The sequence below is a fragment of the Thermobia domestica genome, chromosome 11, assembly GCF_964235325.1.
Source record: "Thermobia domestica chromosome 11, izTheDome1.hap1.1, whole genome shotgun sequence".
Lineage (NCBI taxonomy): Eukaryota > Metazoa > Arthropoda > Insecta > Zygentoma > Lepismatidae > Thermobia > Thermobia domestica.
Genome location: NC_137464.1, coordinates 81,171,973 through 81,194,770, shown reverse-complemented (window position 1 = coordinate 81,194,770; position 22,798 = coordinate 81,171,973). Strand labels below are relative to the sequence as shown.

The following is a 22,798-nucleotide window of genomic DNA, read 5'->3' as shown; positions in this document are numbered from 1 at the left end:
TCCTAATGGCTCCTGTAATGTTTTTGAACATAACCACTTTCTAATATCTTAAAACCAGGAGACTTACCAGGAAGTAAAAGAACCTAAAGAAACAGCACTGGGGTTTGACGCAACAAACGCGCAGTTTAGCATTTTAATTGTGTTGCCATTACTTACTATACAGTACTATCATGAAAATATTATATGCTAAAAAAATCAACTCATTTTCTATGTAGATACAGTAATGTGAATGCCTAATGTATGTAGTGTGAATTGCGAAATACTTTTCAATTAATAGGGATTGCCATATCACTTGCTTGAAATTACGCCATCTAAGTTATATAGCCTCGCTGCTGAAAGGGACGTTAAACTCAAAATCAACCCAATTCAATTGAAATTATGCAATGTTTAACCATAATATTATTAATTTCTTTACTTATTCTACGGTACATGAAATCACTTCTCATACATTTACAAAACTTGTGTACACAAATTTAAGATCAGCAATCTTACGTAGCTATAATACTACTACTTCTTACGGTACTTGTGGATAAATCATACTTGGTAATCTTGTACATGTGAAATACATCTCAACGTACACGACGAAAAAGATAAAACACTAGTACAATTACCCTTCCTTACACATCTCTCTTTCAGATCAAGGAACAAATTTGAACAGTGTTATTACCAAATTTTGACCGACAGCTCGTGAATGAGCACCATTGTTTTAGACAATAAATAATTTTTTTCGGAACTGGTGTTCAAGAATCTTGTGATATCATCTCATAGTGATCAAATACGGTGCTCGTAAAAATAATAGTTTGTATACAAGCTTATACAGTTAGCTACTAATTTTAGTGATACATGTTACCAATAATTTGAAAATTTTACATATAAAGTCTATTTCAGAAAGAAAGAGTAATATCTGAGCAACTTAATTACGTACGGTATGCGTCACACCTTTAACTAAAATAATAGGGTAGAGAAAAAACATAATTAACGTAAGAGCCACTACCATTGGCTCCTGTGTAAGAACAGCACTTGCACACAATGTAAATTAACACCTTGTACACACCTATCAATGTAATTAAAGGGACATTAACTTCAATAGCACCCCGTTTCAGCGACCTAACTCGCCTACGTTTGTCCATTTAATTTTCAATTCCCATGATCATCCCATTTAGGCTAAAGGAGACAGATAATTACAGAAAACCAATGATTATGTAAGGATTGGTCGAATGAGAATGTAGGAGAAAAATAATGGAAACTATGTTATCCACCGGGATATCCGCTTGCATGTCCCGAAATCGAATTCGAGAGCCTTCGCACTAGAAGTACTCTACTGCTGGGCTATAAATGCTCTCTAAGGTTGATAGACCTTCCATATTTTACCTGTCCTATATAAAAGCTGAATAGGTTGCACATTATTTGCTCATTAGGACCGGCAGTGTATTTGTTCACTAGTGATGCACAACAAACAGCTTCTGAAAAATTCTAAAGCAATGTACTCTATTGCTAAATATCAGTAGTGTTCGAAATGAATAATTTGTGATCAAGTAATTAGGTGTACTGAATATATATATATATATATATATATATATATATATATATATATATATATATATATATATATATATATATATATATATATATATATATATATATATATATATATATTCTTAAATGCAAAAATAACTTACGTTATTTTTTCATGTATGCATGCTTAGAATTTTTTTTTTTCTTTCTTATTTTTTACGTGTCCTGTATTTAGAGTGAAGAATGACGACAATCCAAATGATACCCATTCCGATAGATTATGAAAATCCTTTGTTTGAGCATATATAGTAAAATGGAAAGTCGCTAATAGAATTAAAGTTTATAAGGAGTTGGGAGTCAATTTTTATACAGAAAACAACAGGAGAACAGTCATTACCTTTGGGTGTCCCTATTCATAATCTGTACATAAGTGCTAAAATTCTAAATGCCAACAACCTTTGATGACATTAGAAACTTTTTTTCTGAAATCATCATAGTCATTATACGGTAGCATCTATATTCCTAACTTCCATGAATAAAGGTACCACTTACTCGACAATATCTATCATATTTCGAGGATGACGTAAGTTGACCCATACGAATCCATAAACGTCTTCTTTCACTATTGGCCGGAAATCTGAAAAGCTTGTCACCTTTATTTGAGTTAGCATTACAATTCGGTGCTTTGCAACGAGCCATTCCTGGATTCTTAAAGGTTCTGAAGTAAAAAAAAAAATACAGAAATGAAAAACTTAGATGAATATAATTATCCGAACGCCTTCTCGATTTGTTCTCTTGGCGTCTGCCTACAAATTGCGTACAGATTTATAATATGGCTGCAAACTTGTGTGTCTTAATAGTACCCGTATGTATGTAATATATATTATATATATGCGCACTTTTATACTATAAATAATATCTTTGCGAACTGATATGCCATTAAAACGATCGCTCGTTAGAAAAACACGCACCAATCTTTTGCTAGGTAGCCACTACAAGCTAACAGTCATCTATTCCGATTAACCACAAGGCCAAGTTAGATTACTCGAACAATAATGAGTCCATAGGGAGCAAGCACACGATGGCAATGCGCATAAAAGAATACAAGTGCGAAGAACATGCATGAAGATGTGCTAGATGGTCACTACAAGCACGCTTTGCGTTACACTTGCATTGTAATGAAGTACACTTTCAAACGCTGTTTCTATGTTTACAGATGACTTACATGCTCTCCTTTTACATAAATAAGTCTTCCTTAGTAAATCAGGGGATTTCGCCTATTAATTTTCAGAAAAAATAACACTGCGTTCTTAATTTGCATGAATTTTAAGTGCCCAAAGTTTAGTTTACAGTTCCAATTAAAACCTCTCCTGATAAAAGATTCGTAGTATAAGCTGAGAAACCAATATATCTGCTTTTTATTTTTTCTCCTGATTTACAATTAGTCAGTTATAGAGAAAAAGAGAAGGCCAATTGAGTTGGACAAGGCATTTAAAAGTAAGGTTTAAGACTGAAGATATTTTTATTCTCTATTTACATTAATAAAACGAATTCCTTTTGTATACATGTAACTATTTTTTAACTTATACCTTCCCATTACTTTAGGATTCAACAATCATGATTTGGAACTGCGCTTTTAATTATCTAATACTTAATTTATATATTCATTTACCATCTTTGGTTGATATGATTTTGAGTTTTTTAACGTCTCTTTCAGCAGCGAGGCTATATAAGATGTGGACCTACTGATTAACGTAGAATACGAACCACATGAGCTCCCACCGGGAATAGAACCCGGGTCTCCCACGCCAAAGGCGAGTACGCTTATTATCCTCGGTGTACATAACATAACTGACAGATGTCGAAGTATATTGGAATCGACAAATACATAATATAATGATTCTTACATTATCACAAATAGGATAAACTTTATCTATTACATTCTATTACATTTTATTAGATTTTATGTATGTAGCCGTCCAACATGTAACTCAAATCAACGTACGTGCAGCACTGAATATTTTGCTCGATTACCATATTGTAAATACGTCGCATGTAACGTTTGTTTAGTAATATGACGAAGAATACTTACATTACATTATTACCACAAATATGCCTTTTAACTTATTTAATTCCGTATTACAACTAGAAAAACGTAGGAAGTAAAATTTAAAAATCACAGAAGCTACAAGTTGCAAAATCTAGCTTAAAACTGAATCCACACTCACGAGTGAACTCTCATTATCTTCAACTCCTGAATAAAATGATCCAAGGTACATGTTAATTTGCATTTGAGATTTAGACCTGCACAAGGTATGTTGGTTTATACTGGAAAATATTTTATTGTATCGTAAGTAGTAGAACAATAGGAAGATGGTCGAAATTGCTGATTTTTCAAATGTCAGCGAAAGCTTAAACAAAAACTGCAATTAACAGATCTGAACCGTGAAAGAAGAAAAAAACTATTAGTAGAGACTGTATTCCGAATGTATGTATATTTTATTTCTGTGTAAAAGTAATGATTAAATAAGAATGTTTCATTTTGTATGCAGCCTGCTTAAAGTCTATGAGATTTGTTGAATGTGAGAAAGATGAGATATTAATTTTTGGAAGCGGGCTTATAATAGATGGACTTTTCTTGTACTTAGTAAAGAGACCAGGGGAGGTGAAGAATCAATGCTGAGTTCTAATATTAGTGTGCTGCAATCTGTAAGAAAATCTTAAGTGTAAGTGCATTTCGCCGTCATTAACGCGCCTGTTCTCTACAGAAACCCTCGTGGGCCCCACAAACTTCAACCTGCCTCGAACCGGGATAAATACATTTTCTTCTAATCACCACCTAACATAGGTTAGTTCGTGTTCTTCATATCAGTAATAGTTTTTGTGGCATGTTATCAATTTGTACGCAATAATTTGGGCAGATGCAAAGAAAATAACACTTTACAATTTATTAGTGTATTACTTAAGAAAAGTTCATGCAGGTTAAGTTTAGGTACACCGCTGAAAACCTAAATCCTTCACTGGTTTTCTACTTATTGTTCTCCCCAAAGTTTGTGCTCAGGACATGACAATAACCCACATAGCATAGGTAAAGTTCCTTACAGAATGACCTGTAGGGATCGAACTTACATAAACAAACAAACAAAAAGTACCATCTTGTGCTAGGTTTCCATTAAAATACACAGTGCTATTCTAGCTCATGAGGACAGACCTGAAGACGTTTAATGTTCTGTAAAGGCACCGTACACAGTGATCACAGAAGCGTCGGAAACTTGTTTCACATGCAAGACATAAATTTTTATGTTATATGAAATGTTTCTTCACTATCCTCGTTTATGCATATATTCATTGCTGCCCTACTCCCCTGACTCACTTAGAGAGCATTCTCGTTTAATGATCAGCGAAAAGAAGTCGGTTTGTAGGCCTATGGTGTACGTCTGGATGTGTCAGTATTTCGGTAAGGTGAATCTGCACCGTTAAATACAGCTCTTACTATAAGAAATAATTTCTAAGGCACCACGAGTGAGTTGCGTGTCATTCACAAGGCACAAATCATTGCACAAAGTAGGATAGCATGCAATCATTTTCAGCATATATCAGTTTGCACGTTTATTATCAGTCTGTACGCGATCATTTGAACATACGCCGGGGTATGTTTAGTACAAGGGGTCCAGAAGCTCGTAAAAAACACAAAATTTACAGGAGAAATGAATGATGCAAGTACTTAGACGTAACATAACGTAACCAAATCTAACCTAACCTAACATAAACTAACGTAAGCTAACCTGAACTAACCTAAACTAACGTAATATTAGTAGAAATAAGCGAAATTCTATCATTTTTTGGAAAATTATGCGGGATCCCTACACTAATATAACATAACCTAAAGTAACCTATACTAGCCTAACCTAACTTAAACTAACCAACCCTACCCTAAACTAACCGAATGTGAACAGAAACTACCAAAATTGTATCATTTTTTAGAGAAAAAAAGCTGGACCCCTTCTGCTAAACATAGGCCCATACGCCAAGGTAATAACAGTCCAAAACGTCTTGGGTAATCATTTAAAGGGATAATTAGGAAAGATTTTTTTTTTGGGGGGGGGGGGGTGGCAGACTATTCTGTATCTGCACTGCCATTAAAAAACACGAATGCAACCAGTTCGTTATAGTGGGGCCCCAAAAGGGCGACAAGTTATTATACACATCTGTCATCTCCGTGATTTCTCACAATGATACTGATACTGGACTTGTAATGGCTATTCACTAGTATTGCTATACTTGTGAAATAAAATATACCTTTTGCATAGTGTATAGAAATACTATGCGATCAGGAAACATACAATACAATCCTCTTTCATATGTGCGTACTTGTTCTAGCTGTCTCATAGCGTTTATAATAATGATTTAACAGTAGTAATCTTACACTTGTAGCATCAAATACGGCTGTATTACTTACCACTTAAGTTAAACGACTGTAGAAACATGTTCCAACTTTCTATGTATTGCTTAATTTTATCTGCAAAGTTTGCAAAGTGCGGTGTGCCTAAACTTAATCCGCACCAAGAGACGATGAAAAGAGTATAAAGCGGACAGATTCCAGGATGATTTTAGAACTGAGGGCCCAAACTTAGGTAAAAAGAAAACACCATGTTTACAGTAGAAATGAGTTGTTACGTAAGAGTAATTACTAACGTAACGTAACCTAACCTAACCCATCAAAAACAGAAAATATAAGAAGAAAGTGCAAACTTTGGAATTTTACGTCCTCCGATTATGCAGGGTAGGTAAAGGAGACGTTGATGATGAGAAATGAGTGAATTGGTGGAATGAAGAAAGTGAGAGGAAACGGGAGAACCCCGAGAAAACTCACGCACACGGTGTTTGTCCACCAAAGTTTACTTGGCGCGAGTTCGAATTGACCAATCAGAGACCCCGTGCATCAAAAGTGAACGCCCTACAACTGAGCCACCGCGACCCTAGGAAGAAAGTGCTAATCTTAAGCAAAGAATTCTGGTCTGTTAATCTCAAAATCTGAACCATCAAAAAATACAGAAAATAATGCGAGTACAAATTTTAAGAAAGAAAGAAAAAAAAATCTGACCTCCCAAATCCAAAAATATGCTAATTCCTTATAAGTAGCCCAGATATTTTATCTGAACTAAAAAGGGCACCTCTGAATGGAACCTGAAACATTTTATAAAGGGATAAAGAAATTAATGAAAAAAATTATTTACGAGTCTATAAATTTAGCCCACATGTGAATTGGAGTGTTGGTGTAGCCTTGGCAGACCATATTTTGAAAGATTTACAGGTAAAATTCAATACTTTGCACGAAAAAACACGTTTTTAAGGAACAAATTTAAATATAAAATTAAATACAATAAAATAGTGTTATATTTTAGGTTTACAAGTGTAAGTTACTAATGTAAAATCACTACAAGTGTTTTACGAAAAATAAAAAGAGCATATGATAGGTAACTCTATCAAATGCTATTTTCCACTGGCAGTATACTTCTGCACAGTATATAGAACCTATATTTAGTTTACAAGTGGAGCGTTGCCAATATGAAATTATGACAAGTGCTATTAACAGTTCTATCATCTCCAAACCAAATTCTTTCCACTACCCTCGCTTACGGAATTAAACACCATCACTGACGCGCCTGCTCCCTTCGGACGCTCACTTGCATGGGCTCACCAGTTGCTCCCTGCCCTCATTTCGTCAATATTCGTGCATTTAAGTGCCCATTTAGCACAGGTTGGTATGTTAGATACACCATAGTATTTATTCCGGTACGCAATTGTAAGTTTTCAACAATTACTTCCGGTGGCCCCTTGAATTTCATCTATGACAATTGAGATAGTTACATGTCACCCAATTTTTCAACAATTTTTTCTACTGATGCGCCAAAAGTAAACCAGTACGTGAATTCGTAACACTCGTTTCATTACTCTTCTTATTATTATTCACAATCTTACCTCACATAATCGTGAATTATTATTCGGCACCCAATCCATTCTGCCGCATCTCAAATACCACTCAAGCCTTCTTGCAAAACAGCCAGGAAAGCGATACATTCTAGTCTTACCTGACTGATTCGTGCAGTTTGGAGCACTACAACCCCCCATTTGATTTGTTCAACTAGCATTTATGAGTTCATACAACATTTTCTGCAACTCGCTCAGTATTATATTAAAACCGGTCCATTATTTAACTCGCAGACACAAAATGGTTACCTATGTTGAAATAGGTGCATATTTGGCATAAATAGAATTAGTAAGAGTACCCACTGTTCAGTGTTGCCAGACTCATATGAGAAATCCGTATGTGAACTAAGAATAGACTATTATTTTCCAGAGCAGCGTTTTTCAACTTTTTTTTCCCTTTTTCTTTGGGGGACACTAAAGTACATTTCAAACTTTCGTGGTATCCCTGCATGAGATTTTTTTCCCTGGATCCAAAGGTAAAAGTAGGTCTGAAAATGTAGCGGGACGCATGATGTCACGCCGTCCCCCGTGACTATTTTTGCCCATTGTATTTTTTTTTAGAAAGTGGAGGATGCCGCAGACATTTTCTGAAAGTGAGAGACGGCGTGAGCGCCCGTGTTCCCCCCCCTCACTTCTACCCCTGTACCGATCCATAACAGAGGCGTCATTTCAGACTGCACTTGAGGGAGGTAAGAGTACCACCGACATAAGACTTTCACGTTTTGTACTAGTATATTATTAGACAATCGATTAAAGTACAGGGCCTACGTATTCCCCAAACTCTTGTAATTGCACCCTCCTGCCCTCGCTTAATGGATGCCCCTGATCCATAAAAGCAAACACATGAAAATACATACAATCCTTTTTATTATTATTATTATAGAACGACTACAGATACAAATCTCAAAGATTTTTTAAATTGTTAATTCTCCAGATCTTTCTCTCCCTTCGTAATCATCTGATGCTCTAAAAATAATACTCCATCTTAATTCAACAACTGCGTCATGTGATCCTACAGTTCGGAACCTTTCCTTCTGTTTCACAAAGTCACAATTTTCATCATGATACGGATGCTGTCCGATCATTTTTTCTCCAATTCTAAACTTATATATGTAAGTCATTCCTTTCTGTCTCCATATTTGAATCTCTCTCTCTCAATGTCATCCATGAACTCATATGGCTTGGGATCAAACCTTCTTGAAACCAAATGTAAGCGCTCTAGCAATCTGCAGAGCACAGTAATTTAGAGAACTGGTTAATATTAATTTAGAACCGGCTAGCCTGTAATTGATCAAAAATTACTGTGCACGGAGACAAGTAATATATAAAAGTTACAACTTAGAAATCAAGAAAAATATTACCAAAGGTTATCCACAAGGCTCGGTTTTAAGCCCACTTCTTTGGGACCTAATACTGCAACCCGGCTTGGTTAAGCTCAACAATCTTAAAGAAGTCGCAGGCGTAATCGCTTATGCATATGACCTAGCCCTAATAATTATGCAAACTCTAGAAGGGACTTGGAACCTAATGCTAAAATGGCATGGAAACGCTAACTAAATGGTGCGAGTCAGCAAAATTTCAAGTATCCTCAGGAAAAACAAAACATATGCTTGTCAAAGGCAAATTGGAAACGAATCCTGCAATTAAGATTAATAACGCGATAATATCAAGAGTGGAATGTTTCAAGTATTTAGGACTTTGGATCTACCAAATGCTTAGCTTTGCTATCACATAGACCGACAGAAATAAAAAAATAATATGACTTGCGAAGAAAATATCTATATATATAAAAGAGAACGTACAAAATCCTTTGTCCGCTCATCACGCTAATACGGCTGAACCAATTTCTTTCATTTTTGGGGGGTTATTAGGATTTGGACCCTAGATGGTTTTTATCATATCACTTTAATTTTCAATTACCAGTGTCTTGAGATAATTGACCATTCAGGTGTCCACAAATCCTTTGTTATTAGTTCATCATAGGTAAAAATAAACGTATTTATATGCAACCCGCATGACCGTGTCACTCGGCGGGTTAACATAAATGACAGGCGATATACAGCGGAAAATAGCTTGAATCTTCTGTTTAAAATTTTTTAATTGATTTGCTTATTTTTACAGACACTTTTACAATATGCCAGCACCGGGATGACCGCAGCGAAGCGGGGCGGGTTAACATAAATGACAGGCGATATAATGTTAAGATTTACTGCAATCTTCTATGGTTTTTATCATATCACTTGAAAGCGAAAAAGTAAAAATTATCTAAGTAACAAAGTTTATTGCGTTCCGGGGTGACCGCAGCGAAGCGGGGTGAACGCTGCTAGTTTTATATAATGGCCAAAGATTTTAAACTGTCTCCACGGGACTGTAGGCTATACTATAAGACAATCTTTTTAACTATAGCTTCTTATGGTACTTGATTCTGTAGCCCCAGGCACAAAGAAAATGTTTAGTTAGGATGTCCGGTGCGATGGCGACTACACCAGTCGAGGTACTACAGGTGATCCTAGGCATTGAACCATTTCATTTACCTATTTTAAGATCCGCTGGTAAATATTGGCTACTTAAAGACAATTATAATAAACTGGCGCATTTATTTCAAACAAGAATATATTCGATGGAAGATATTATAGAGCATATACAGGGGTCGACAAAAAAAAATCTAAAAACACTTCATACAGGACACGTAAATTTGGCCCTCCACTGTATAGCACGTGTTGCAGTTGCCGATCGCTTTTTGTTTTCAATGTGTCATGTGGACCTTTCTCTTCCGTCAGCAGTAACCAGTTCACCTGTGAGTGTCGTGGTGTGAAAGTGGTGCGGTAAAATGGGCGACCTGACAGACCTCCAAAGAGGCATGATCGTTGGTGCCAGTCTGGTTGGAGCTTCAGTGGCAACAGTGGCGAACATTGTGGGGGGTATCGAAAGGCACTGTATTCAATGTCACGAGGGCATATACAATTCATGAGCAAACGATCTCTGCAAAGCACAACTGTGGTCGAAAGACAATCCTGTCAGACAGGGACCGGACGGCATTAAAACGGATTGTAGCAGCTAAAAGGAAGACCACTACAATGAAAATTACGTCTGAACTCAATTCCGGCCTACAGAACCCGGTTTTATCGAAAACAGTGCAACGGGAACTTCATAAAATGAAAATTCATGGCAGGGCCGCTATCGTCAAACCCCTGGTCACAACAGTAAATGCGAAGAAGCGTATCCGGTGGTGCAAGGACCACAAGGCGTGGACTCATGAGAATGGAAACACGTAATGTGGTCCGATGAATCGACCTTCATCTTGTTTCCAACAACCGGTCGTGTTTACGTATGGAGAACACCGTCGCAGGCCTATGATACAGACTATCCGTTCCCAACTGTAAAACATGGGGGTGGTTTTGTTACAGTATGGGCAGTTATATCGTGATTTTCTGCAGGTTCCATCATAGCCCTGCATGGAATGATGAATGCTAAGGCGTACGAGGCCAGGGGACCAGGTTCTACCCATGGCTCAAATATTGTTCCCTGATTGTGATAGCGTCTACCAAGATGATTTGGCACCCTGTCACGCTGCAAAAACGGTGAAATCGTGGTTTGAGGAGCGTGACCAGGAACTATCATACCTCCCCTGGGTCCCACAATCACCAGATCTGAACATCATTGAGCCATTGTGGTCTGAGAAAGGCGTGTTCGGTTTCATTACTCTCCACCAGCATCCCTTAAGGAACTGGAGTGGAAAAACAATGGCACAAAATTCCACAGACCACGATTCAGGAACTGTATACGTCCATTGCACGTCAGATCCAAGCTGTCTTGGACGCAAAAGGAGGCTCCACACCATACTAGGTATGATTTTCACACTTTTGCAAACGTTTTAGATTTTTTTTTTTTTTTTTTTTTGTCCAACCCCTGTACTCTTTGCAAGAGAACTTACAAAGTAGAGTCAAGAAGAGTCTATGAAATCTTCCCATCAATAAGGAATAGTCTGAAGCTTGGAAATTTGAACCTTAACAAGCATACGATACAATTTTTATCGGGCCATGGCGCATTTCGGACTACATTTGCTAAGAGAGGCCTGCTGGAGTCTGATTTGTGTGATTGTGGTGAAGTTCAGTCTCCAGGCCACCAATTATTTTATTGTAGGAATTTGAATTTAGAGGAAGATCAGGTTGCTAGGAATACTTTAAGACTTATTAAAGAACATAGTATACCTGAGTTAATAAAACATCAAGAATATGGAGCCATTTTAAATAGACTATGTACAAACATATCAGAGATAAATAGTTATTATCGGTCTTGATCTTGCCAGGAATAGAGAGAGCGATAACTCATGTTTAGTCTACAAACCTTGAACTTCGAGTTCTCAAATCAAGTCTTAAGTGTATTTGTGTGTTATTATGTGAGTGTTTTGAGTGTTGTGTGAATAGGTTTTAGTGTTTTAACTATAATAAGAGTTTATTATATTTAAGGTTTTGTTCAAAAAAATGTTGGAATTACACGGAGAACCGACGTACAATTAGGTATACGGAAGGAAGTAAATTTTAGTTTTATTGTACGTATTTTATTGTTCTGGATATATGGAGGACCTAATATTAATATTAAAAAAAAAAATGAAACCACATTCGAGAAACCAAGTAGGTTAGTTACTGTATAGTCAAAAGGAAAATTGTTTAGTCATATAGGGAAAACAACTCGTCATACAGGGAAAAACAAGGTTAAATAAATAAAAGGTTATGAGAAGAGAAACTAATTTCGTATATACAGGGAAAACCAAATATGCAGATCAAATAATTTTGATAGGAAATTATTGTATAGTATAATGTGGTTCAATTTAGAAATTCATTTTAATTCAGTTCACAGGAAATTAATTGTTTGTGTTGTTATGGATTCCTTTAGTTGGTCTTGTGTTGTAGTAGTACCGGTATGTATTTGTCTTGTCTTGTTTGTTTATTGTATTATGATTGTATTAATTAATTATATTTGCATTTCAGTTAAAAAAAATAATAAAAATGTATAAGAGACCTGAGATATGAAATTAGATCTCAGGTCAAAAAAAGCCCAACCCCCCGGCGTTTGAGTTACAAACAACGAAAAAGAGAAGAGAAAGGGGCAGAAGCGTCTGCCAATAAGTCCATAAGTAAATAGCTAAGGCAGGGGTAATAGAGGAATAAAAAAAAAAGCAATCTGCTATCGTAACTATATAGGTTTTGTTGTTAAAAGCAGCGTCATTTTAGATTTTGTCAGGTCCGGGCGGAGGGGAGGCGGAGATTCTCCGCCGACATAATAGTTTTATTTTTATTAGTAAAAAAATAAATGGAATCTTTAAGTTTTCCGTCCCTCGATTATGCTGAGTAGGATAAAGGAGATGGTGTCGATAAGCAATAAAGGAAATTGTGGAATGAAAAAGTGGGAGGAAACGGGAGAACCCACGCTCACGGGGTTTGTGCACCATAAAGTTTACTTGGCGCAAGCTGGGATCGAACTTTTTTTTAAATTATATTACTACAGATTTGATCAAACTATATGTATTTCTCAAGCTCAAGGGAGGGGGCAATTACACCCTTCTGTCCTGCCCAAATGACGCCAACTGGAACATTTGCTTGCAATTACTGACAAGAAATGAAAAACACTCATTTCTGTCAGTAGCTTTTAGAGCTCTGCGCCCGCATTACAGACTTTGGGAAGTACAAAACCTATTGCCATGATTAACAATTTCCATAGAATTCACAAGGAGCATCTTCCTAGGTTGATGTTATATGCAGCCTTTGAAGAAGGGAAAGAATGCAAATAAGGGTGTTTAAGAAGCTATGGAAACATTTTGTGACGTTTTATTCAGGCTCTGAAAAGCATTTCAGAACAAACGAATGAAAGAGATGGTTTTAGAGCGATAAACCTTGTAAACTGGTTCCTGCTTTTTTTTTTTCGTCTGAATGGAAAGAGTATGTTACGTCACATAGAGCTTTAGACAAGGAGAGGTGGAGGAGGGGGTGAGTTGGGTTGAATACCGGAAGTAACTAGTCGATGAGAAGTGTATTTGAGAATGCATAAACACACGGCGCAAGAGAGTGTTTTTAAGTTGGACTTAAACTTTCTGTAACATTTTCTATGCTTTGAACTGTACTACCGCACAAGCTGTAGTTAATATGGCACGAAGTGTTTAGAAAGGGAGACTTCGCTACTTTCAATAGCGTGTGAAGTAAGTGGAGAAAACCATTTTCATGGTACGTCGATATAAGGTATATACTGAATATGCTACCTGTTGCTGAAAAAAGTAATTACTTGAATGAAACGTGGTACACACACAGATAGTGAGAAAGGTTTGGCCATCAATCATACATGATTTCCTTGTGAAAGATGGTGGATAGCAGATAAAGGGTTTTTGAAAATTATACCGGGATTGGGGCAAAATGGCCCCTTAACATTGTACAGGGAACCAAAATATCCCGTGTCGAATTGAGTAGGGCACCATGTTATCCTGAGAAAAGTATGAAGGTCAGTGCTCGCTGTGATCGAGCGTGTGTCCTTGTTTTGTCATCTGTTGACATGTAAGAGACCAAATCTAGAAAATTTTTGATAGACCCTCTATTCCACTTCGTATTTTCTTTTCACTTAGTTTTATTTTAGTATTATTTTCGTTTTTATAGTTTTACGTTCATTGTTTTATAGTTGTACAACTAATTGTTTCATTAACATTTTCAATGAATAAGTAAACTAGCATTTTCTTATCGAAACAAAACATAATTTTGGTTAATATGTAGCTATATATTCCAAGGATGGGGCCATTTTACCCAGGGAGGTGGGGTAAAACGGTCATTCACAATAGGTCAATTTATTTGACCATACAACTTGTTTGGTAAACCTTTTACGCCTTATACCTATTTACATTTGTAAAAGAAATAATAAAGAATATGGTACTGCAAAAGCATCGACTTTTCATTCATAGCAACGTTGCTATTTCAATTTCGACCTTAAGGTGTCCATTATGTCCCCACCTTCCCTACTTTACTTGCCAGCATTTTAACACACGAAGAATCTAAAGATATTAACCCCCCACTAGTTTGAAAGACAAACTGAAAGTGTTATCCGCTGTAATTAAGCCTAAAAGTACACCAAAAGAGACTAAATTAAAGAACATGACTTTGCTCCAAATGTCAGTATTGCACTTAAGATTTTGTTAACCTTAACCTTAACAGTGGCAAGTGGAGAAAAAACTTTTTCTCAACTCAAGCTTATTAAAAACTATCTACGTCCTTCCATATCTGAAACACGCTTAAGTGGTCTAGCGATCATATCAATAGAACACAAATTGATTAAAACATTGGAACGTGAATATAATAAAGGAATTTGCTCATAACAAAGCGAGAAAAGTTTCTTTCATTAAAGTATGTTAAATTTGCCTCTCTATTGTGTTTTAGTACATTATAAGGCTTAGGCTAACCATTTCATTTTGCCGTAATATCTGACTCACTATATTATCTTCAAGCTCCATACTCTATTTGAAACACCTTTTGGAACAAAATAAGCTTAAAAATAGAAATTTTAAATCGTGACTAAAAGCATATTTTTTAAATTTTCTTTTCTTTATGTGCTGCTGTATATCACAGATATAGAGCGAAATCGAGCACACTGAATAGTGTCATGTATGGAGTCGTTTAAATATTACGTAAGCATTCCTGAGAGGTAGTTCAAAATTTTTGTTTACTTTTCCACTTCATACATGTTTTTAAATAGGCATCTTACTTTTGAACGTCTTCTGCCAAAATAAAGTTTGCGGAATAATGGGGTGGCATCTGAGAGTACCGCCCAGGGCGGAAAAACTGCTAGCGCCGGCCCTGCTTTTGAATAGAAACATATTAACATAAAAGAAACTCAAGCAGGATTAGGATAAATATTACCCTCAGAAATATACCAAACACTAGAATCGTGTTATTGAAATCAACGGCGCCGACTTTCTAAAACTTATGTGGGTGCAATATCAATGGCAGGACGTATTATATGTTTTAGGGGAGTCTCGATATTTTTTATTTCCTTCCCATTAAAATATTTTATGAATAATGTCATACAGGGCTGTGCTCGATTCTATTCACAATATAGTTAATTTATTATTATTATTATTATTATTATTATTATTATTATTGTGGGGACTGCCTGTGACTATGCCTGAGACAGACAAGGAAAGGGGAAGTGCGTTGCTTGGTTGCCTTTGTACAAACACATTTGAAACAAACAATTGTATTTTAGAAGTTAGAATTTTTAACTTCCATCTCAATGTTTTAATTGCTTATATTTTGATAAGGGAAGTGAGAAATATTTATTTTATTTTGTTTCTATCAAACTAAAATTCTTGAGTGCGGCGCAGCCCCGGAGCACCCAAAAGTCGTTGCGCATGACTGATTTTTTTTTTTTTTCTGAATGAACTGCGTTAAAAGCAAACTTTCCAGCTTTAAACTTGGAAGAAGTGTGAAATCAAGTCGATTGGCGATAAATTTTTATTTCCTTCTGAAGATTTTTTTTTTTTTTTTTTCAGATCTCGCGACACATCTGTCATGTTTTCGTGACAACGTGTCACGACACAGCGGCTGAGAAACGCTGTCCAAAGGACTATACGCTAAGACTTCTTATGGAATCGTTTTACTGTTTTTAAACATACATTACGTTCTACATTTTCAAAATGTCAAAGTCTTATTGAACGTCTTCCTCACTCTGTTCGTGTGTTGACAGGTGACAGAGCAAAAACGGTAGGATATGTCGAGAAGCGGTTTTTTGTAATCAATTCAGCGTTCTAAAGACTATGCAGAGTCGTTCTGATGCGTGATTAGTGCCATACTAAAAAGTTCGACTAACATGTTTCTTACATAGTCAGGTCTTTAGTATGACGCTAAATCATACGTCAAAACAACTCTGCATAAGATCGAATGTGACTATCTTCGATATTTTATCGAAACTGAACGTGATTTCAATTTACTATTGTTTTCGGTTTCAATACTGATTTCAGTAGAGCACAAACGATAAAAGATGTCAAAAAAATGGCTCTTTGCAATTGATTCAGCGTTCCAATAATAGGCTCCAGCTTCTCTGCTGAAACTCTATACAAATCGGAAGTGGTTCAAATTAATCATTTCTGATTTCAACATTTATCGCAATAGATTTTTAAAAATGAGAAAGCGACAAAAAAAAAAAAAAAAAAAATCTGTAATAGATTCAGGACCTCAAAAGCACAAATAATCCCAACCCGCAACACCTCACTAAAACCGGAAGTAGTTTAAATTTACTACTACGCCCATTTTAATACTTATTTCCATACAGCAAAAACGGTACGAGATCTCGAGATGCATTTTATTTTGCATGCGATTCCCCTTGCCAAGAAAAGGTTACATCTCCGTTAACCCTCTATTCAAGCCGGATATGGTTCAAATTAACCATTTCGGTTTCAACTTTATCGCAATAGAATAAAAATGCTATAAATAACGACAAACGGTTTTCTGCAATCGATTCAGAGTCTGAAGAGAACATATAATAACCCACAACACTGCCAAAACCGAAAGTTGTTCAAATTAACTGCTACGTGCGGTTTGAATACTGACTTCCATACAGCAAAAACAGTACACGAGATTTTTTTTTTTTTTTTGCAATCGATTCAGCGTCACAAAAATAGGTTCTATCTCCCACGTTAATCCTTTATTCAAACCGGAAGTGGTTCAAATTAACTATTTCCAGTTTCAACATTTATTGCTATAAAACAGAAACGATGATAGGTGACAAATGATTTTTGCAATCGATACAGTACCTCAAGAGTATACGTATATAACGCAAAACCACACTCAATTCGAAAAACGCAACAAAAAATGCAGGATCTTGAGAGTATCGAACTGAGCCATACTCGACATATAATCCTAACATTGCCCCTTCGGATTACTACCTGTTTCGGTCCATGGTGCATTTCCTGAAATCATGATACTTCACGAACCAGCAGGATGTGGAAACAGTGACTTACTTCTTTGCCTCTAAGGGCAGGATGTGGTATCGATATGGAACCGAGGAACTGAACGGAAAGTGGCTGCAGACAGTCCAATAGGAGGGGCTAATGTTAACCGTTTTCAATGTACTGCAGTAAACACAATTATGTTATGTACTAGAATATTGCACAATTTGACTCCTCCTTGTAGAACAGTAATAACAGAAATGAGATTGGTAAAGCAATGCAAATCTAGCGAAAACACATGGTCATAATATGATGTATTTCGAATAAATAGGACGATAGTTAGGGGGAATTGAAAATTTGATATTTTTTTTTTCAAAAGGCTTTATTTTGAAAAAAGTGCTTAGGTAAGTATCACACCCAATCACACAGTTGGTCTTCAATAGGCGTACGTGTTTATACCATCATTTGCAGCAATTTGACATCTCAAACCATTCTGGGGATAAGAAAAACATGAGTAGAGAGTGCTATCCTGCTTAAAATAGAGTATTTGTGGAAACTTTTAAAAATGATTGTTTTGTAACATTAGCAATATTTTTTATAGTTGTAATTACGAGTTATCGGCGTTACTAAATTTTAGGCTATGTTCAGCATATCTCAGGAACGATTTGATACACCAAGCTGATACAAAAGGTATTATGATCTTTCGATTTATTGAAAACCGTATACGTACGTGATTGGATTTTGATACTTTACTAAGGAGTTTTCAAACTAACTTTTGTTCTATTGACTAGAAATTTAGGATCATTAGGATCTTTTTTTTTTTTTTAATGCGTTTTACAACGGATTCTGGTACTTCAATATCAGCCTCTTGGGGAAAAGACTAGTATAATTACGATATGAAATCAATCTCGAAGAGTTTAATGAAAGCCAAATTGCCTTTTAACATATCTGAGGCAAGAGTATTGCATTATGTAAGAAGACCTACTAGCGCACAATGCCTTTTTTCAAAATACTTTCTTTGCTTTACCGATAGACGTTGAGGTGCTTAAACCTAGAAAGAGAAATACTTCAATAATGTTTGAAGCACCTCAACTTCCATCAGTGAAATCCTGTAAGCAAAAATAAAGCTAATGACGTGAAGAAGTTGAAGTCTTACTTTGACAATGATTCAGAAGAAAGTAAAGAATTCTATTCAAAAGTTGTACAAGGGAATGTTAGTTATACGGAACTGAAGACAAAATTCTGTATTATGAAGAACTTTTACATTAAAGAGGACTGTGCTCCTGTATTGTTTTCACACAGCATTAAAAATGTATTACGAGGAGTGTTGGAAAAGTCATATCTAATTACCTCTATTTTCCTTTTTTAGGAATTGGTCACACGTTTATACGCCTGTGACCAATTCCTTTCGACAGTGAGATCTCGGAAACCACAAGCCTAGACATTTGCCGTTTTCGCTAGTCGATTCAAAATTTTGTGTAGATTTGCCTGTTCTCCCACTCAGTGCCGGGCCGTGGAAAATCAGCACCCGGGTCAAGAGTATACGACGGGCGCCTCTGTACATATGAGCGAGTTCTACAGATCAGACGCGAAGCGCCACCTTGGTTGGCGCGAAGCGTAAGAAAATTTTCAAAAAAATAACACTGCTTTTCCTTGATGTTGATCACTTTTTATTAATTTTTTCTTCCATTTTATAGGGTAAACCTACCTAACTTCGTGATATGAAGGAGGATAACTGAAATAATACACATTTACAAGCATGTAGAATAGATATAATTTCTATATTGGGAAGGTCCAACATAAACACAATGCTGCAGTAAAAGAAGCGCAAACAATACAAAAAACAATATAAATAAACAAACAGAATACACAATATGTGTGAGCTACCTAACTTCGTGATAGCATACCTTATTCCGTGAGGGTATGTACCTAATTTCGTGATACGGTAGTGTTCTCACGTTACATTAATTGTCATCGTCTGTACCACTGTCATTTGTCATTGCATATACGTTGCACATGAAAATGGTTATGTCAGCTGAATTAAGATTCTGGCACCTTTCATGAAACCACCGTAAACAGGAGCAGCACTGAATCCAGGGGCTACGATTCTTTCCCGAACTGTAACTATCGTTACAACTAGCTCTCAAGTCATCAGTTTGCTTACGCTGACACTTGTTTCTTTTAGCTGGAGAATCATGTTGCACTGTAGTGACGTGTGGTCTGATCAGGAAGATGTTGGTTTCATGTCTCGTCGAGCTTTTCTGCCAGAAACAGTATTGTTTTTGTCAGGCAGGGTTAAATTCGGTACACGGAGAAGACTATCCATCGGTGATGTAGTGCTATTAGTGGAAGCGAGTGATCCATTCTCAGCACATACAGATCTAGTTGTGTCCAGGGAGGAATCGAGACGTCTTGGGTCTGTTGTACGTGCTTCACTGGATACTGCGTGAGGATTCAGAGGAAATATTCCCGTTTTAGTGAAACCAGATATTATTTACGGAAAATGCTTTAATGAAGGAAGGATTGAAGAGAGGGTGAAACTCATATCGACCATGAGCACCCTGGTACAAAATTTTATACGAATATGATGCAATTTGATAAGTGTCTGTTGCTTTACAGTTGCACTACTGTTTTAAGTTATACACAAAATGATAACCAGAGTATTTTTTTTAAAAAGCGTGAGCCCCTGTATATATTGTGAATATTATTGCCGCCCCCGAAAACGACCACTATTAAGAGTTGAATTCACAGTTTTTGCGGTCGCTGAAATGAATAGTGACAGTTTTAAATCGATTAAACTTCAAAGTTATACTCCACTCCCAGGGAGGGGGCAAGATTTTAGAAGTAATCGAAAACGACAGATATTAATGTTGAATTCATAGTTTTCGAGGTCGCTGAGTTTAACGGTATCAGTTTTCATGATGTTCAAGACCATTCTCACCCCTTGGAGTAGGGGTGGCAGAGAATGACTTTTTAAACAATCAGATAAGCTAGCTAATTAGTAACTACTGTAATTAGAGCGAATTAAACACTAACATATTTTCTCGCGCTTTATTGTGAATCTTTTTTTTAAAAAATCCAAAATTTCCCGCCCTGTGCTCAAGCACAAAATAGCACTTGCCTAAATACGGGCCTGCGTACACAGATACAAAATATTTGGTCTTCGAAGGTCGCTACTGAGAACCGCTTTCTACCCTGTGGACCAACTAACATCGTTACCACTGGAAAACCTTTTCAACACTTGTCGATATTCCTGCCCTCTCTTAAGCACCGCTGTACCTATCTATAATGAATTCCTTCTTCTGTGAAGAATAATTTGTCTCGTATCACGAAATAAGGTATATCACGAAGTTAGGTAGGTTTACCCCATTTATCTGCACATGCATTTTCCTACCATGAGTAACAATATGGGACCACTTCCTAAAGCAGGAAGAAAATTTAAGCACATACTAGTACTATTTTAACTATTTTTTTATATGTTTCTTCTATCCTTTTCTTTTTTTTCTCCCGAATTTTGCACCCCCTTACTTCGGCGCCCCTACCCCCAAAGTACGGTACTGCTCCTATTTCTCTATTTAACATTGCAGAGGTCGTTTTAAGCCCGTAAGATTAACGTAAGTCCATAAGTCGCTAAAGCTTTGTCAAGATAGACAAGTACCGAGGCGGAGACGACGACTTTTTTTTTTTTAAAACGATTCCCTTTAAAAGCGCCACTTTTGGTCATTCTTGGTTTAGGTATTTTAGAAATGATTGATATTGCTATAGTAAACAAGTGGGAAGGGATTCATTGCAAGTTCGGCTAGTATGCACATATGAAATTAAATCTGAGTTAACGTCCCACGATATGTCCTTTAAGCTAAAGAAGACTGTTGATTAATAAAAGTGAAGAATTGTGAAATTAAATTTTCCGCTCTCCCACTAGGATTGTAAAGGGACACGCGCTACCAGTTGACCAGCAGGGAAGGATATAATACATATTATATACTTTTAAAAAATCCAAGATAACGCAGAACAATTTTATCAAAATTGAAAGTTTCTTTTAAAATAAATAAAAGTTAATCTAAAAAGATGCTTTTGACATTGGATCTACTTTGTTTCAATTCAGACGGTTAATATTTGACTGTACATCCTGGCACTTCACTCTAGTGATGGCGAATTAAAACTAAAAATTTTCGAACAAAATTTTCAAAGGTCCATCTTTTCAATATTATTGTGAATGTTTTTTTTTTACCCGGAAGAAGGGGTTTTTACCCTTAGTGGTGACAGGCCGTTTGTGAATTTCGTAAAATAGAAAGCTCGTATAGTGGTTCCTTACTATGGAACTGTAAAGCAAAGTTAGATGGTAGAGACCACCTAGTTTGACGTGTTTCTTATTATTATTTGTATTCCTGCACGCGCAGACTGTCGCTAACTGCTAAAAATAATTGTTTTTTATGGCATGTAAGTCTGAAATTACAGAAACATAATATTAAGTGTCGTACTAACGCGACCCAATGATAATGTCAGACAGAAATGTTGCTTAAAATATAGCTTTAAACTAATCACAGATCAGAGGAAGACGTCGTCTGTGATTATCATCAGTGACGTGGACCTATAAAATTAAATTTTCTTCCCGAATACCGACGGCACTTCTCTTCTTGATATCTCAAAATATTATAAGGAGCATTTTATATCAGTTTTAAATGTATACTTATATTTAAATCTTAAATTTGTATTTTAGTAGAAATATCTATTATTAAACAAAACTAATTAAGATTTCAAATGCAAAGAAAATATGTTGCAGATACATGGTTAAAAATGAATGTTGTAAAAACGCTAAAGCTGTTCGCTTAAATAGAAAAAATGAAAACTTCTATATATGAGTTTTACAGGAAATTTAGGAGACTTAGGGATCGAAATATACAGTTATTTATTTCTCTCTTTTTAAACGTATACGACTTTAAAGATTTCAATTCAACCTCGACAGAAAGGTACATGGGTAGCTATACAGATTTTCTAGTTTGGGGAAGCAAAATACGAGGATTGCTTTTTCTTAAATCTCCGTAAACTAGGAATAAGAAACAAGAATACGAACAACTAGTATTAATATATAGATAAAGTTCTTGGAAATTCTAAGTAACAACAGGGTGTTGCACTTCTTTTTGAAAGTTTAACGTCCCACGATAATGCTCCGAGGCAATGGGAGACGGTGATAATGAGAAATGAAATGGTGGAATGAAGAAAGTGGAAGAAAATAGAACGCTGAGAAAACCGTGGGCAGAGCTGACGCTTAACATGAGTTAGGATCGAAATGAAATGAAATGAAATCTTTAAGTTTTACGTTCCACGATTATGCCGGTTAGGCTAAAGGAGACGGTGATGATGAGAGAT

The 22,798-nt window shown here is 36.1% G+C and overlaps 1 protein-coding gene across 8 annotated transcripts in view; it reads right to left on the bottom strand.

Annotated features, from left to right (window-relative positions):
• The window catches only part of LOC145664225 (uncharacterized), a 104,589-nt gene that overhangs the window by 27,566 nt on the left and 54,225 nt on the right, over positions 1-22,798 (bottom strand). For 2 of the 8 annotated variants that reach the window (XM_081730689.1, XM_081730690.1), the window contains exon 2: positions 2,068-2,233. The exons of 2 other annotated variants lie outside the window; for them this stretch is intronic. In XM_081730689.1, coding sequence (XP_081586815.1) covers positions 2,068-2,214 — 147 coding nt within the window. In that variant the 5' untranslated portion in view covers positions 2,215-2,233. Of the gene's footprint in view, positions 1-2,067; positions 2,234-7,497; positions 7,813-22,798 lie in introns of those variants that run through there. 4 more of the 8 variants (XM_081730688.1, XM_081730691.1, XM_081730692.1 and 1 more) reach the window with 4 other exon arrangements.